Source organism: Mchenga conophoros, linkage group LG7, assembly GCF_057382185.1.
Source record: "Mchenga conophoros isolate Kocher_MC1m ecotype Shallow Benthic linkage group LG7, M_conophoros_male_GT1.1, whole genome shotgun sequence".
NCBI lineage: Eukaryota > Metazoa > Chordata > Actinopteri > Cichliformes > Cichlidae > Mchenga > Mchenga conophoros.
In genome coordinates, this window is record NC_140532.1 from 1,215,910 (window position 1) to 1,231,145 (window position 15,236).

The 15,236-nt window shown below is 41.8% G+C and overlaps 2 protein-coding genes across 11 annotated transcripts in view; one reads left to right on the forward strand and one right to left on the reverse strand.

Moving 5' to 3' along the window:
• Window positions 1-101: 101 nt before the first annotated feature.
• LOC146569262 (nuclear receptor coactivator 5) lies at window positions 102-10,179 on the reverse strand. 2 transcript variants are annotated; one of them, XM_085281413.1, is made up of 9 exons: window positions 9,977-10,179; window positions 9,781-9,867; window positions 8,153-8,226; window positions 7,854-7,977; window positions 5,476-5,675; window positions 2,337-2,615; window positions 2,048-2,218; window positions 1,636-1,875; window positions 102-1,547 (listed from the first exon to the last, which is right to left on the reverse strand). In XM_085281413.1, exons 1-9 carry the CDS (start codon window positions 10,036-10,038, stop codon window positions 1,510-1,512), a joined length of 1,275 nt encoding a protein of 424 aa, XP_085137539.1. In that variant the 5' UTR covers window positions 10,039-10,179; the 3' UTR covers window positions 102-1,509. The 2 variants fall into 2 exon arrangements, with proteins under 2 accessions (XP_085137539.1, XP_085137540.1); XM_085281414.1 differs by lacking the exon at window positions 9,781-9,867.
• Window positions 10,180-13,762: 3,583 nt separating this feature from the next.
• cnot1 (CCR4-NOT transcription complex, subunit 1) overlaps window positions 13,763-15,236 on the forward strand; it is a 30,036-nt gene continuing 28,562 nt past the window's right edge. For 8 of the 9 annotated variants that reach the window (XM_085281418.1, XM_085281422.1, XM_085281415.1 and 5 more), the window contains exon 1: window positions 13,763-13,915. The gene's annotated coding sequence lies outside the window, so the exon portion shown is untranslated. Of the gene's footprint in view, window positions 13,916-14,854; window positions 14,873-15,236 lie in introns of those variants that run through there. The other variant, XM_085281416.1, reaches the window with a different exon arrangement.

Consider the following 15,236-nt stretch of genomic DNA (forward strand, 5'->3'; position numbering starts at 1 on the left):
TCCTCATACAACTTTAAAAACCGATGCAGCGAAACCAAAGCCTGTCCAGGCCTCACTCGCTGCTGCAGCAGCTCGTTGTACAAAATACACAAAGGGTTCACTTTTATGTTTTATTCACTTAAATAGACTGATCAATACGTATGTGTTAGGAATTTGAGCACTAACATCTATTCAGACTCTTACAGAAAGATGCGTCAGTTTGGTGAACTTGTATCAAGATGTTCATTTTAATTCGTAATAAAAGAAAAACGTCTCAAAACATTTATAAATGTTTTCTTTGAAAATATAATCGGGACTCCAAACCTGTTCAACATCAGCACGCCGCACAGCAAAGGGAAAAGCATACAGTGGTTCAAAAACATGAAGAAAAAAACATTTTTACAGTATCTACAAAAGCAAAGCAAAGTGTTTGTCTTTGTGAGGCCTCAGCCTCCCGCAGCTCCAACAGAAAAAGGCTTCTTAACCAGATAAATGCTTTTCAGTAATGCTAATAAATATTAGCAACAAAACAACAGTGTGCTAGAAATTCTAGCAATGACAAAAAAAGCCACATATGATAAGTAGTTGTTTGTTCCAGACTCGTGTGCTCTGCCTGCATCACATATTTAACAGATATTAAGCTTAAAGGCTGAAACCCACAGCGTGTAACCAAACCTGTGGAGCCTTCTTACTCACATCAGACCTGCCATTCAGAAAATATGTGGTCACTGGACTTATAATGAAGAGAGTCGCATTTCTTTCATTTATGCTGGGAAATAGTTGGAGCTTAGTCTTGTGCTTTGATAGAAGGACTCTGTCAGAAGCCTGGGTAACAAAACAAAGCTGATAGTTGCAAATCCAACGTCACAAGGACGATTATTTTACTGAAATGTACTGTACACGACAGCGATTTTACTGTGCACAGTGCAGGAAATGCAATTTAACAAATACACGTGTTTGTGTTCTGCCATGAAGATACTGCATGCATCATACAGAGTCCTTCAGAGTGACCGTTTTCCTCTGTGGCACAAATAAAATTACACATGAATCAAGTTATATTTGAACCAGACATACGGCTCCGAAGAACAAACCATTATAAAGTGAAATATCTGTTGTCCAGAGAAACTTTGAGAAATTCAAAGCACCATGTTGAAAAACTGTACACAGCAAGTAGGCTCGTGGCGTTTAATACAGAAGACGTCCTGTTGCAGCCGTGATTGGGTATTGATTACTGCGTGGCTGCATTTCTGTGCAATCAGCTAAACGAACTACCTGATGGACCTGTGCAACACTCACCAACAGTTACAGACCCTGACGGACAAAACATAAAAAAGGCACCGATGCCTTGGGGGGGGGGGGTCTTAACATTACCACTCAAACCACCCACAGTGAGCTGAAGACATAACATCAACCTTCATTTATCTTCCAGCTAAATTTAGATAAAAAACATAAAAAAGGATGCTTTTGCTCTAACATGAAGTGATACACTGTTCATAACCTGCAAATTTGTGTGTGTGTGCGTCTCATTTCCTAATGCCGGGGGACACTCTGACGAAGAAGAGGAGCACCTGAGAAAACAAAGAGGCAAAAAACACGACTTTAGGACAAAAGTTTAAGAAAAGAAAGAAAAACCCCCAAAAGAAACCAAAGACCAACCTGGAGACGACAGAAGTGGAGGGCGAGCACTCTTTAGAGTGGGAGGGGCTCCTCTAGTGGGACCTCTGGGGCCTGGGTGGAACACAGGAGGAGGGTGGAGCAGGGGCCCACGAGGCACACCGGGACCGCCGTAAGGGATGTGTGACGACAGGGGACCTCGGACAATTGGGCCCCCTAACGACGGACCAGGAAGGCGATGCAAGGAGAGCAGCGGAGGAGGTTTGGTTTTGGGATGAGCAACTAAAAATAAAAAGAAGCAAATCAGCCTCTAGCTGTTCATGATTAGCAATGCCGTGGTAGGTTTTAGCACTCTCACCAAAGTAGGACACCAGGACTTTTCATCATGCTTCACAGCCTCACAGCATTAAAGGTTTGACAGATTTAAAAAGACACAAAGAGGGAAAACCCAAACCTGGTGAAGGCAAGAGGGGTACAGGTGAAGGTGAGGCGTGGTCTCCCATGGGCCCCCCTGTTAAAGATGCAGGCTGAGGCTGTGGTGGCCCAGATGGAGTCGGAAGCAGAGGAGGTGGTTTCCCCAACCCTGGAGGTAACATGATCCCTTTCTCACCCTCACTGTTGGAAGCTGAAGAGATAAAACGCAGGTGAAACAGAGATATATGACCTAAGGACAAAGCAAAGCTGATACAAGAAGTCAAAGCTGAAACAGCGCTTCTGTAGGAACTGCTGTGTAATCGTTTCACCTTGTACGTGGTCCTGCCGAGAGCGCACGTACTCCGAGATGGTTTCCAACTCCTCGGGGTACAGATGGACACCCTCGCCTAACAGTACGAGGAGCTGACGTGTTTCAGAGGGAACGGTGTGGCGCGCGATCTTTTCTCGATCCAGAAAGTCATCGAGCAGCTGCGACGCCTCGGCTGCAATGTCTGCTGGGTCCCTCGGGGGTCGCTCTTTAGCCAGTCCACGGTTGTACTCTGCTAGAACAAAGTCCATGGCCTGGTCTTTGGGCATGTTTCGATGGACTGAGGAGGGAAAGGGAACGGTAACGGTGAAGTGTCATGAGGCTGAGGTAGGAGAAAGAGGTGAAAAAAAGATCCCTTTCAGCTCGCGCTGAGATCGTTTTGATGTCAATGTTGGGATCAGCTGATTAAATTAGTATTTTGGTAAGTAATGCTTCGGGGGGTGGGGGTGGTGTTGGATTGCTGGATGTGTGGCACTGAGGGACATGCATTTTGTGCAAATACGTGCATTATCAGTAACTTTAATACAACCTGATTAGTAAGTACTGAATTTATCTAAATGTGCATCCAGACATTTTATTCTAAATATAATGAATGGTGACGCTTTTTCAGCTTTGTTTCTGAGGACAGACAATTGTGTTTGTTGAATTGATCTAATTTTGGTTGAATTCACCTAACAATGTGTTTAACATTTGTGTTATAAAGATTAGGTCGTGTATGTGTGCTAATAAAGCATAAAATGTCATATTAAGCAGATTTAAAGCAAACTGCACATTATTACAACTTGAGTTTGATTTTATCCAGAGCCTGGGTCATGCCTCTGTAAAACCGGCCGCACGCTTCGTCCAGGAGGATACAAAAGATAAAAATGAAAATCCCCACAGTTACGAGGTTAGATCATAAAGGTCCATAAAACCATAACTGATTTAAATGTAGCCAGTTTCCTCCTCGTGATCATATTTAGAGCCAGTATCTGATCTGATGCAGATCCAAAGTTCAGCTCAGGCTTTGGAGTCGAGGATTACTCTCTGTTAAAAAGTGCTGCTTGTTCAGCTTCGACCTAAAATTTCTCAGTTTGAGAAACCACAGGCATCAGGAGCATGGTCACGGTCTCCTTTTGACATTCACAGCAAATCTGCTTCCCAGGTTCAGATGTGAAAATGCAGTCCTACAGTAGGAGTCCGACCGTAGGAGTTCGAAGGAGAAAACTGGGTCAGCTGAACTGTGATACACGCCGCTGTGGAACTGTGAAAGGATTTGTATACAATCTTCACACTAGGGCTGCCACGATTAGTCGACTAGTCACGATTACGTCGACTATCAACTAATCGACTAATTTAATAGTCGACGCGTCGTTTGAAGCTTTGTAAGATCCTGAAAGGCGCAGGAATAAGTAGCAGGATTTAAGAGCTCAGTTTGCAACAATGGCGGCAGCTAGTTAGTTTTAATATTACTCTTATTATTCTTTCTGGGTCACAAAATAAACGTTTAACATATTTTCAGGTAAGAATGTAGCTGTGTAAACCTCAAATATCTGCTCAGTTTATCAGGACACCGCATATTTTCAAAAGCGCTCCGACGTTTTCGGAGATGTCTGTTACCCACTAGCTCGATAGCTAGCCGGGGGCTAGGCTCACTAGAGCCGTGAGAACACCGGACTCCCGGCAAATCGTTTTCAAACCCACCGCCGTCTTTCACTACTCAGGTTAAACATATATGAGTCACTTAGATAACTTCAAAATGTTATTGTTTGGCTTTTTTCTGTGTTTTTTTATTTGTTGATGAGATGAGATAGCCTTTATTTGTCAGTTCCAGGTCTTTTGCCCACAACCGAGATGACAGACCTTTATTTGTTCCTGAGTAAATCGGTTTGGCTGAGATTAAAGTTATTAGATTAGGTTAGATTAGATAAAATAAAACTTTATTAATCCACTGGGTGGTTTTCACACAGCTGAACAAACGTCAAACAGAAAATTGATTAAACAGAAGTGTGAGATGGTCAAGAATTTACTCCGGTGTCCCGTTATATTTTAGGGAGCAAAGCGCAGACGACTGAGTTTATTAAACTTCACCGAGACAAGCTGCAAATTTCATTAAAATTTAATAAACTACCATCTTGTGTTTATTTTTAGTTAGCACAGACCTTAAACACATAAAGCTGTAAGCTAATGATAGTTATATAAGAGCAGATGCTGCTGGTGCAATAAGCTGTACGTTTTCTGTCCAATGGATGATGATCTGATTAGTCGACTAATCGCAAAATTAATCTGTGACTAGTGGACTATCAAAACAATCGTTTGTGGCAGCCCTACTTCACACCATCCTGAGAATTTTCTGTCCTCCCTGAAATGAAGTTTCAGCTGAAACGTTGTAGTTTTGCGACACTTGGTACATCTGGTTCCCACAGGACTGAGGTGACACAGAAATACTTTTATGGTCTGTGTTGCTAAACGTCTCGACTGCACCTCATATGCAGCTGAACCTGACCTCAAGCCCAGGTCTTGCGTTTGGCACCTGGCACAGATCGTGCATACGTCTGATAATAATACAGATTTGGTTTATTTGTTTTTGTTAAGAGTAACACTCACGTTATCGCACAAAAATCAAAGATGAAGTAAAGTTGGTGTGTAAGCTAACAAATAGTCTGAATGGTAGCTACAACGTTGCCTTTGTGCCGTCTTCCAAAGAAGTCTGATTGTTGGTTTGGTCTGGTTTGTTATTTGGTTTAAGATAGCAGTTAGTGACAGAACTGATGACCCATAAAATGAAACACATGTTGTAATAAATTGACCGTTTTTTAGTTTTTGGTTTGGTTTTTTTGGGATGTATTGTCATGTATTGTTGTGTGAAGTATATGCATGTGCTAGCCAAAGGATCGTTTGCCAAGATCCAGCTATTAACATGTAGATATGATAGACTCGGCACAGTTTTTAAATGCATGCATGACTGAAGAACTGTAGCTTTGTGTAACTTTAGATAGTGGTCTTTTAAATGGTAGTGTGTCTTTTTAATTTATTTGGTTTTACAAGAAATTTGTTTTAGACCTCGTGTTTAAAGATGTGGAATCTACAGACTGTTGAACTGAGCCTAGTAAAAGGGATGGTTTGGTAAGTTTGAAGGAATACGAGGGGTACGAACTTACTTTTGAGGGATTCTGAGAATATGATAACAGTGCAGGAGGACAGAGCTACGTTTGTCTGCTCCACCAGAATACATAAGGGGGAGCCTTCTGCTCGGACATCCTGTAGGGCCCGGGTCAGGCCCGATTCCGCTTGAAGGTAGAGCATTTCCACTGACAGGCCACGCTCCTGCAAGCACTGGCTTAGCGATTTGGGGTAATCCCTTTGAGAGGAAGAGAAACACTTTGTTAACGTGACATTTCTATATTAAGCGACTCACCTCGTATAGGAGATACCCCGAGTTAAATCTGTGACGGAGCAAAGGGTGACTCCTTCATTTAAAATGTGCTTTTCCAACAAAAACAGTGTTTTATGTGAAGCTAACACAGATTTTCAAATCTCTCATCGGTGTGATTAGTGTTGTATTGTGGGTTTATTCTTAATGAGATGTTTGTACCGTAAATATTATAATACTAGTATTTCATAGTGTCTTTGGGATACTGAGAAAGCCAAATAAAGTGCTGCATCAATTTATACTTATCAATAAGCATTTTATAACTGCCAGTCCATCTGTATCAACTGAGTCTCATAGTTAGCTTGAGTTATACTCCTGTGCTGAACCAATTCCAGTGGTTGACACCCTTGTGACTATACTAGTAGGACACTTTATTAAGTACACCCTGCAAGTTCAACAAGGTGCTGGAAACCATTCCACATTAAATGTGTCCCCTAAAATCAGCACTCTCTCTGATTCTGATGCTCAGTTTGAACTTCAGCAAGTCTTCTTGGACACGTCTGTATACCCAGTATAGGGTGCATGGCCGTGCCATTCAACACAGGAGTATGGCCTAAATCAAGCCTAAGCGGCCATATTTGTGATTCAAATTAATCGTTGCTTTTAGTGTAGAAGTGCGTGAAAATTGACTGATGATGTTGCAATCTTGCAGAGCATAAGGAGTGCAAGTTTTTTAGTGTGCTTTGACCGCTACTCTGTTAGACTTTTACCATGTGTAGAATGTCATGGTCGGGGGGTGGGGGGGTCCAATTTCACTGCAGGTGCAAACTTGCATGTGACAAATAAAGGTTTGTTTGATTGATTGATTACTGGTTTACAACTGTGGCAGTTTTTCAAAAGCATAAAATAAAGAGTATTTTAACAGAACGTGATCCAAGTGGCACATTTGATATGTGAAAGGTGTATTCAAGAATGTTTAACCTTCACATGTATGTATCTGTTAATGTACTTCAATGCAAATCAGTGTGTAGTTGAACACTGAATTTTAAAGATGTGCTACATGACATTTTTTGACTGTGCATAAATGAATACAATCTTCGTTACTGACTGATCAAGACACCAAAAACAAACAGCTGTTCCAACTTTATGTAAATGTGTTTGTGTGAGTGACAAAGTGAGGTGTTTTTTGCTGGTGTTCACGTTGCTTCGTCTGTGGTTGTCAGTTATCACAACTAATTTAACAGACAATCATTCAACACAACACAGGAAGAAAACTACGTGTGCAAAAAAACCTGTGGGCTTTTACTTTGGTTTTTGTTGTTTTTTTGTTTGTTGCCATGGTGACAAAGCTTCACAGCAGACATCTGCATTGGAAATGTGGTTATATGAACACTTACACACAGGGTCTGCGTGTGAAACACTGTTAATACATCAACAAAAAGACTTTCCAAAGGGAACAAGAACCTAAACTTGAGTAGCCAGAACAAATTTGAAGTTACAGCACGTTAAATGTGAACAAAGCCTCGTAGCTGAAACGATTTGCAGCCTGCACAGCACACCAAGAAAGTAAAGAAAGGCAAGCAAAAAACTGACGGTGATAATAAAAGGATAAGATCTGATACAGAGTTATAAGTCCTTCTGCTCCTAACACTTTCATTGCCTCATACTTACTGACACATCAAAACAGCTTTCATCCAATAAGTCTCATCCTGCAGGGAACCAAAACTCCACAGTCATGGTCTGCAGCTGCTGCTGGAAGCACTCATTTGTTCTGCGGTCTCTGTGAGCTTAGCACAGCAGCACAAGAACCAGTCCTCCATCTGCTGCAGGCTCTGATTAAAGTGACCCTAAAGCTCACAGCAGAGCTCCAAAGCAGGAGGACGACTACTGTGGCCAGCTGCAGTCCAAGACGGTGCAGTTGACTCAATGACACTGAGAAACACTACAACAGTAACCTGGCCAGCAAGCCAACCGGTAGGGAAAACACCAGCCGGGGAAAGGTTGTTAGCATCAACTAAGGTTTTAATATAAGACTGAGGAAGATAGAAAAACAAAAGATAATATGAGTCGGCCCGAGTGTGGGGAAACACTGAATGATATCAGTCTCCTCACGCTGATAGTAAAGGATAAACCAGCAAATTCTGTTGGCAATGAATAAATACTCACAGGCACTGTTTGGTAACAGAGAGAACCACGCAGTCGGCTGGCTTCCTCTCCTCCTGCACCTGTCTGTAGAACTTCTGATACAGCGTTTTACGTCTGTCTGCTGGAGTGCCACCCTCTGGTTTGGCTGGAAGTTTGAGAACGGTGACGTTGAAAGAGACTCGAAAAGCGGCAAAAATATTACTGCACTCTTTTCTTCTTTGGATCAATGTGTAATTAAGATTTTAGAGTATTTAAAAACATGTCTTGTGTAAAGCGTATCCATTTTGCTCATACGGACAAAACAAAGAAACAAATCTCACCATTTGGCTGATGCTTGTAGCCCTCGTACTTCACACTTCCACTGTAGTTTTGGATTTGCTCTAGCTCTTCATAACTGAAAAAAAGCAGTGAAAAGTGTCATAACAGTTTAATATGGGAGGTATTTCTATGCCTCCTCTACGACACCTTAATATGACGAGCATATAAATATCCAAAAATAGATTTTCTGAAAGTGAGACTCAGAGAGCAAGTGCACGAAGGAGCCTGTGCGTCCGACATTCAGTGCATCAAAGTTTTAAGTTTCACTCAAACAGCTTTTTCCCCTCACAACACAGAAACAATAGTAGACTGTTGCAAACACCGTATTCCTGATGTCTTACTAAAACATTACGTCAGCATATTCTGACATTCACACTTTCAAAGGATTCACAGCTAAAGTGTTGAAATACTTGATTTTGTCATAGTTGACAGTAAAATTACATCCGTCTTCTGTCCCAAAGTACAGAATAGAGACTAAAGTATGGGATCACCCACACTTTAGACCCACGGGAGCTGCTCAGCTGCCGGAACCCAAACCCTGAAACTCCAGTGGCATGTCAGCACAGATGTTCATTGAGAAGTTTGGAAATGTGGAGTTGGTGAGTCAGCAGAGCGCAGTCGGTGACCCCACTCTCTAACTTTACATTCGTGACCGAGTGGCTGGTTGCTAAACTTTACAAAAACACATCTTACAGTTGACTGTGGAATATGTAGGAGAGAAGAAACTGTTGCAGTGACGGTATCCTATTATAGTACGACGCTCAAATTCAGCGTACTCGTTTGAATGACCCATCCCGTCACAAATGTTTGGAACGCCACAGCCAGGAGCACACACCTGTGACACCTCACTTAAAGATAAAAGGTGGGCCCCAATTCTTCCATCCATATAGCACATGCTCTACAGTGAACAGTGTGCAATATTTTTCTCATCAGGAAGCAGCAGTAACACGTTACTTCTATACTAGTCTGGTGACATGGCCGCAAAAAAGTCAGTGCAGTTTGCACAGAGCTCAGAACAGCTGCTTTCAGCTTATATACTCTAACTAAGCACTAACAGTTTTACAACACACACTAAAAATTAATGTTCAGGTAACTTTAGTTCATTTTACATCTATGATTCCAAACTACCAAGCTTCTATCAGTACCTGCTTTGCCTGTTGCACATGCAATTATGAACTTACCCAAATAAAAGTGATTTCTGTGTTAAAGATGAGTCTACAACCTCGCTAGGCAGCTGAAACTGTAAGTGTACTCAAACTGGAGAGCTGCATTCAAAGTTTGGTCTAACCAGTTAAACCTGTAAACAAGATCCTAGAATTATTTGTTTCATGATTTACCTTCAGGGAGGAAAGAAAAGTCTGGCTGGGAAGGAAGTAAGATGTTCCCCAGTGCTGACATAAAGAGAGTTGGGCAGCTATAAGGAACTATTAAATATGACTTATAGCAACTTGGAGGCTTTAAATGCAGTTTTTATTTACTAAGACGGTGCATTTTCTTTCATCTAAAACAAAACCATGAATGACGTGTAGCACTACACACAGAAGTGAAGGTGCACAGTAAATCACTCATAATAAAGCTTTGGTCACTTTAAACCATTGCCGACAACAAAAAGGCTGCCCGAGGCTGGTACCTGTCCAGGGCATCCTTGAGCTCTTCGGTCCTCTCCTCTCTGGTTGGGTATGGAGCTGCCCTCCGAAACACACGCGGCTGTGGAGCACTACACAGCACAGGTGGCGGTTTATAGGGCCGCTAATTGACAGCGTTTCACGTTTCTATATTATTGTGAGCTAGCAGCTAATGCTAACCTCGCTAGCCTGGAAACTCACCTTCCGTTAGGGTTACCGGAGGGCCGCCGACCACCCGCAGGTGATTTCACCCAAGACGACATTTTGCCTGCCTTTAAACTTCACCTCAGCAAAAGGCAGCTTTAAAAACACCCAGAAAAAGACGCTCTCCTGGTGTTATTCCGCCAATGTTACCAGATACAGCCTGTGGTGATGAACGAGGAGGGGAAGAGCTCTTCTTCTGGCTTTACTGCTCTCACAGTGTGTAGGTGCACCATCGCCCCCTGCTGGACGACCCTCTAATAACATTAATGGTTGCGCCTTTGAAACTCCTAGCAGCTTGTAGCTCTTTGTTTACACATTAAAAGTGATTTGTAAACAAACAGGCAGAAACGAAACTACAAATTAACTAAATGTAGGTGTTAAATTTAAAACTTGACAAATAATTAATAACTAAGGATGTAAAAAAATGAAATATAAAGTGATAATAATCGTGAAACACATATATTAGTAAATAAATATATGACATATAACTCCATTAATTAGTTGAATTAAAAATACAGATTTCAGTACAGCATTTACATTTGTACACTGCTGTTTATTGTCATATTGTTTTTCTTCTTTCTTCTGCTCCTTCAGATTAATAATCTCCCTCCATCTCACTAGCATGCATCTCTGTCACACCAACTCACAGCAAGTCCTCCTTTCTTTGTGGTCTTCCTCCTTTCTTCCTGCCTGTCAGCTCCGTATTCGCCATCCTTTGTAAAATACATGCACTGTCCTCCCACTGCACATGTCCAAACATACTTGAGTCCAAATAACTCAGTTTGAGTATTTTCTCTGATATTCTCCTTTACAATCCTGTCCATTCAGGTCACTCACATCACTCATTTGCCTCCTCTCCTCTTCATTACCTGTTTAGTTTTTCTTTCGCTGACATTTTTTAGCAGTACTCCTTTTCAAAATTATCCATGTAAAAAACAGTGACCACAAACAAACCCTGACCTTGCATATCAGGTTCACTCAAGTGACAGCAGTAAAGTAAAAACTGAGTATCACAAAAAAACAAACAAAAAACCAATACCTGCTTGCTCATAGGGGGTCATATGATTGTTGGGTTTTTCTCTGTATGTATAATTGTAGGGTCTACCTTACAATAAAAAAACCTAATTGAGGCGACTGTTGGTGTGATTTGGCACTGTATAAATAAAAGCGAATTGAACTGAACCAGGTTGGATCTCCATATTCTTCTGTTTCCATATCCTGAAACTATTATCCAGGGTGTATCTGACAGTACCGTCCCAGGAGACTCCAAATCAGCTGCACTGAGTTGTGCAGCTGACTTGGGTGTGTATAGTCCCACGTTGCCTGTTTCTGGAAAGGTTAATATAGGTTACGACTGACAATGCAGCCCTCAAGATACCTTGAGACAGCTGCACACGTCAGTACAATGATCACATTATATTCCGTTCATCTCCAAATCTCGATTTGAGGACATATCATCAGTAACTGATGGTTCAGTGAGGTTCAACATTTTAAAAATTACCCTTGGCAATTGTATCAAAGTCCATCAGTCCTTGGCACGTGTCTCTTGGCCAATTTTGTTTTCAAATTTGCTGTTATTCAGCACGGGGAAAAGTCTATCTATGACCTTTTCTAATAACATACATATGTATGTTTTAGTTACCTTAATGAAGATATGTCTTCATGATGGCATGAGAATCAACTATTATTTTAAGTGTGCTATCGTGACTTGACTCAGAGTTCACCCCTGTTTTTCTTTTCCTGGCACGCCTCCTGTTGTTTAAACTGTTTGTCACAGAGCAGAGCCTTCTTAATTTCCACTGCATCTCCAGTTCGAAGCTTTTGTCCTTATTGCCCCCCCTCTTTTTCAACCATTTTCTTTTTCAGAAGGACTTCCAGGGTTACCACATGAGCTTTAGTATGAAGCCCTATATTTACTGATGATTTATTAGAAGCTTGTGTTTTCCTTCAAGCTTTTTTCCCCCCTACTTCCTTCCTGTGTTGATCTTAAAACTGCTTATTAAGGGATTTATTGTCCTCCTTTATCTCCTAGAAAGAAAGCATCTCTGAGTCCCCGAGCAAGTGTGTTTCAAAACATGAATTCAAATTCATTGTGTTCAACAAAATGTGAAACTCTAGACAAAAAAACAAGGACTCGATAAAAAAAAAAGATGTTGAATACTTGGCAGTCGAATGAATGTTGGTTTTGATGAAGGAAACAATACCTGTCAGTCAAGATGGGAGCACCCAAAGATGTTTCTGTGGGCGATCGTGGCTCAAGAGTTGGGAGTTCGTCTTGTAATCAGAAGGTTGCCGGTTCGAGCCCCGGCTTGGACCAACTCGGTCGTTTTGTCCTTGGGCAAGACACTTCACCCGTTGCCTACTGGTGGTGGTCAGAGGGCCCGGTGGCGCCAGTGTCCGGCAGCCTCGCCTCTGTCAGTGCGCCCCAGGGCAGCTGTGGCTACCATGTAGCTGCCATCACCAGTGTGTGAATGTGTGGATGACTGAATGTGTAAAGCGCTTTGGGGTCCTTAGGGACGAGTAAAGCGCTATATAAATACAGGCCATTTACCATTTCTGGACAACTATACAGCTAACATGTTGTATTATGTCAAGACTTGGTAAGATTTCACCTTAAGAATACCAAGCTATGAATAAAAACTGATTTTATCTTGTTTAATATTTTCAATATAATTCTATTTATGTTATTGGATAGTTAGATAACTAACGCTATCCAAACTTTGAGGATTGATTCAAGGATTTTTATTGTCATTCCAACACCTGTACTGATCAACAACAATGTGAACACAAGAGGAATATTTGCAGAACCAAGGAACTGAACATGTTTACAACATGTGCAGCAAATAGCACAAAGACAGGCGATTGCTCATATCTGTTGCTTTTGGTTGGGAGTAGCAGATGATAGAAAGCACCACCAAAGTTCAACCGTGTTAACTGTCTCTTAGTCTGGGAACTCTACTCTTGATGCTCCTGCCTGAGGGGAGGGGGACAATAATAGTGTGTGTCCTGGGTGACTATAGGCTCTTTCAAGATACAGCAGGTCCTTTTCCTGCATCTGCTGATGTAGATGTCCGTGGTGGTGGTGAAGCTGCTGGCAACAATCCTCTGTGCAGCTTTCATCACCCTCAGTAGAGTCTTCTTCCCTGTCACAGAGCAGCCGCCACACCACATAGTGATGCACGAACCACACATCTGCAGAAGGAAGGAAGGAAGTGTTTTGGCTCCAGGTAAAATCCTTGCTGGAGACCATTTTCACACCTGCTTCCCCACTTTCTGTGCCACCTGAAATCTATATCTCATTTATTTTCTTGACATTGACGCTGACACCAAACTGCCTTTCCGCCTGCTTGTAGTCAGACCAACCTTGTAGGTATCTGGCCAACCCTGCAGGCTATAGGTGGGATCTTTTTTTGTTTAGCCGTACCATCCTTTTTTATTTACAACCTAATGAAACCCAAATCGTCTGCCATGTCCCTGAATTTACAACCCCAGTGACATCGTTTTCATCATTACAAAAGAAACAGAAAGCACAGGCTGCAGAGCACCAGCCTGCTCACCTTCACGTGTGAAATTTGCGCAGGTCCCTTTAAAATGTATTCCTTCCTAGTTTAGGGGGAAAAAATCTGCACAGCAAACCTTTTTATTTAGATATTTTTAATATCGCCAGTTTCATTGTTTGTCGTATATAACTTCTTCTCTTTTATCGTTTTAAATGAATAAAATACTGACTGAATATGTGGCGGTTTCAGGTGTGTGTCGCGCGAATAAGTTCACGCACTCGTCTCTCTCGAACCGTGAGCGCGCCGCGGCGGTGATAGTCGCCATTTTATTTTGAAAATCAAACTGAATTGAAGGCACGGCAACCCTTCCATTTCGTCAAGTTTGTTCCGAGAAACAAAAAGAGATGAGGATCTGAATTACTTTATTGAGAGCACGGTGAGGCTTGTGATGTATTTAACAAATGATCGTGGATTGCTTTAGGTTGAGAAATTGGCACAAAAGCAGCGATATTAATACGGAGAATAGCCGTTAGCTCCCGGAGCGGGGGAGGTCTACTTGCTGAGAAACAGCTGTCATATTGGTGAACGCAAAAAAGTAAAAATTCCATAATTTAGCAAAGTTTTTCGTGTAGCGAAGGTACCGCTGTATACGTGTATTTGTTCAGGTAACACGTGAGATTTACGTTATGTCCGAAGATAGCAGTTTTAAGTAAAGTGTTAGCGATTCCATAAACTAGTCGGAGCCCGAAGAGAGAGCGAGGCTAGCGTTAAAAAGGTTAGTGCTAACGTTAGCTGACATGATCGCGCAAAACCCGTCCGAGTATTGCGCTCGCGGCCTTCAGGCTTCCGGCCAAATGTGGCGTTCCAAACCTTAGTAGTTGCTTACATAAACAACTTGTATCTGAATGTGTAAAAGGAATGCCATTTTATTCGATTCTGCTGTATAACAATAACCAACATGAAACGGGACTCACGTTGCCGTTAGCTTCACATTGCTAATGAGATAGCATTAGCCTGTACTCTCGCACCCGGGGCTGGTAATGGGTTAATGTTGGTATTTAATCAGCGACGAATGGTATCGATCCGATTTAAATTCCCGTTTAGACTTGGCTGAGTAAACAATAATACATCTCATGTTTTATGTTAATACGAAGCTAATATTCGGTGAACATAAGGGCTAACTGCTCCGTAGCAAGTGTTTATCAGCGTCATGGTGATAGTTAGCTCGAGTATTTGGCATGTTTCACTACTTGCTACATGAACCGAGTCCCTGAATCTTGACATTTTTTAAACGTTGTCTTTATTCGCATATTAAGACGTTTGGGTAAATTATGAATCTGTTAACGCTCATAAAAATGTCTCATGCTTGCGCATAGGTACTCTCCAAGATTTGGTAAGTTACGTTAGCCTGCTCTTTGTTTCAGTGTGTGATTTCCACACTTGTCCTTTTCTCATTGTAAACTCAGGGCTGGTTGCTTTTAACGCCACGTACTTTTTTGGGGGGCATTTCATTAAGTGACCAAACCGGAGTGACTCTGTTCCAAACATTACGGTGTTTTTAAGGCCTAGTGTAGTTTATGCAACCCTATACAATCTTAGTGCATATGTTGTACCAAACTGTGTGGCAGTAACTTCTTTCACTGTTGTTTCTGAATTTATTAGCAGATAAGTAGCCATGCAGTTATTCACTGCATTGTTGGGTCTGTCATTCAAGTAGGCCTCATTAGTGGCACCTAGGCTGCACATAAAGTTTAGTG

What these genes read in the sequence shown, in the direction of transcription:
- LOC146569262 (XM_085281413.1), bottom strand. Translation starts at nt 10,038, where the DNA reads ATGTCGTCTTGGGTGAAATCACCTGCGGGTGGTCGGCGGCCCTCCGGT. An exon ending in TCCGGTAACCCTAACGGAAG is followed by an intron (nt 9,868 to 9,976) that starts GTGAGTTTCCAG and finishes TGTGCTGTGTAG; the next exon opens with TGCTCCACAGCCGCGTGTGT. An exon ending in ACCCCTCTTGCCTTCACCAG is followed by an intron (nt 1,876 to 2,047) that starts GTTTGGGTTTTC and finishes TTTTATTTTTAG; the next exon opens with TTGCTCATCCCAAAACCAAA.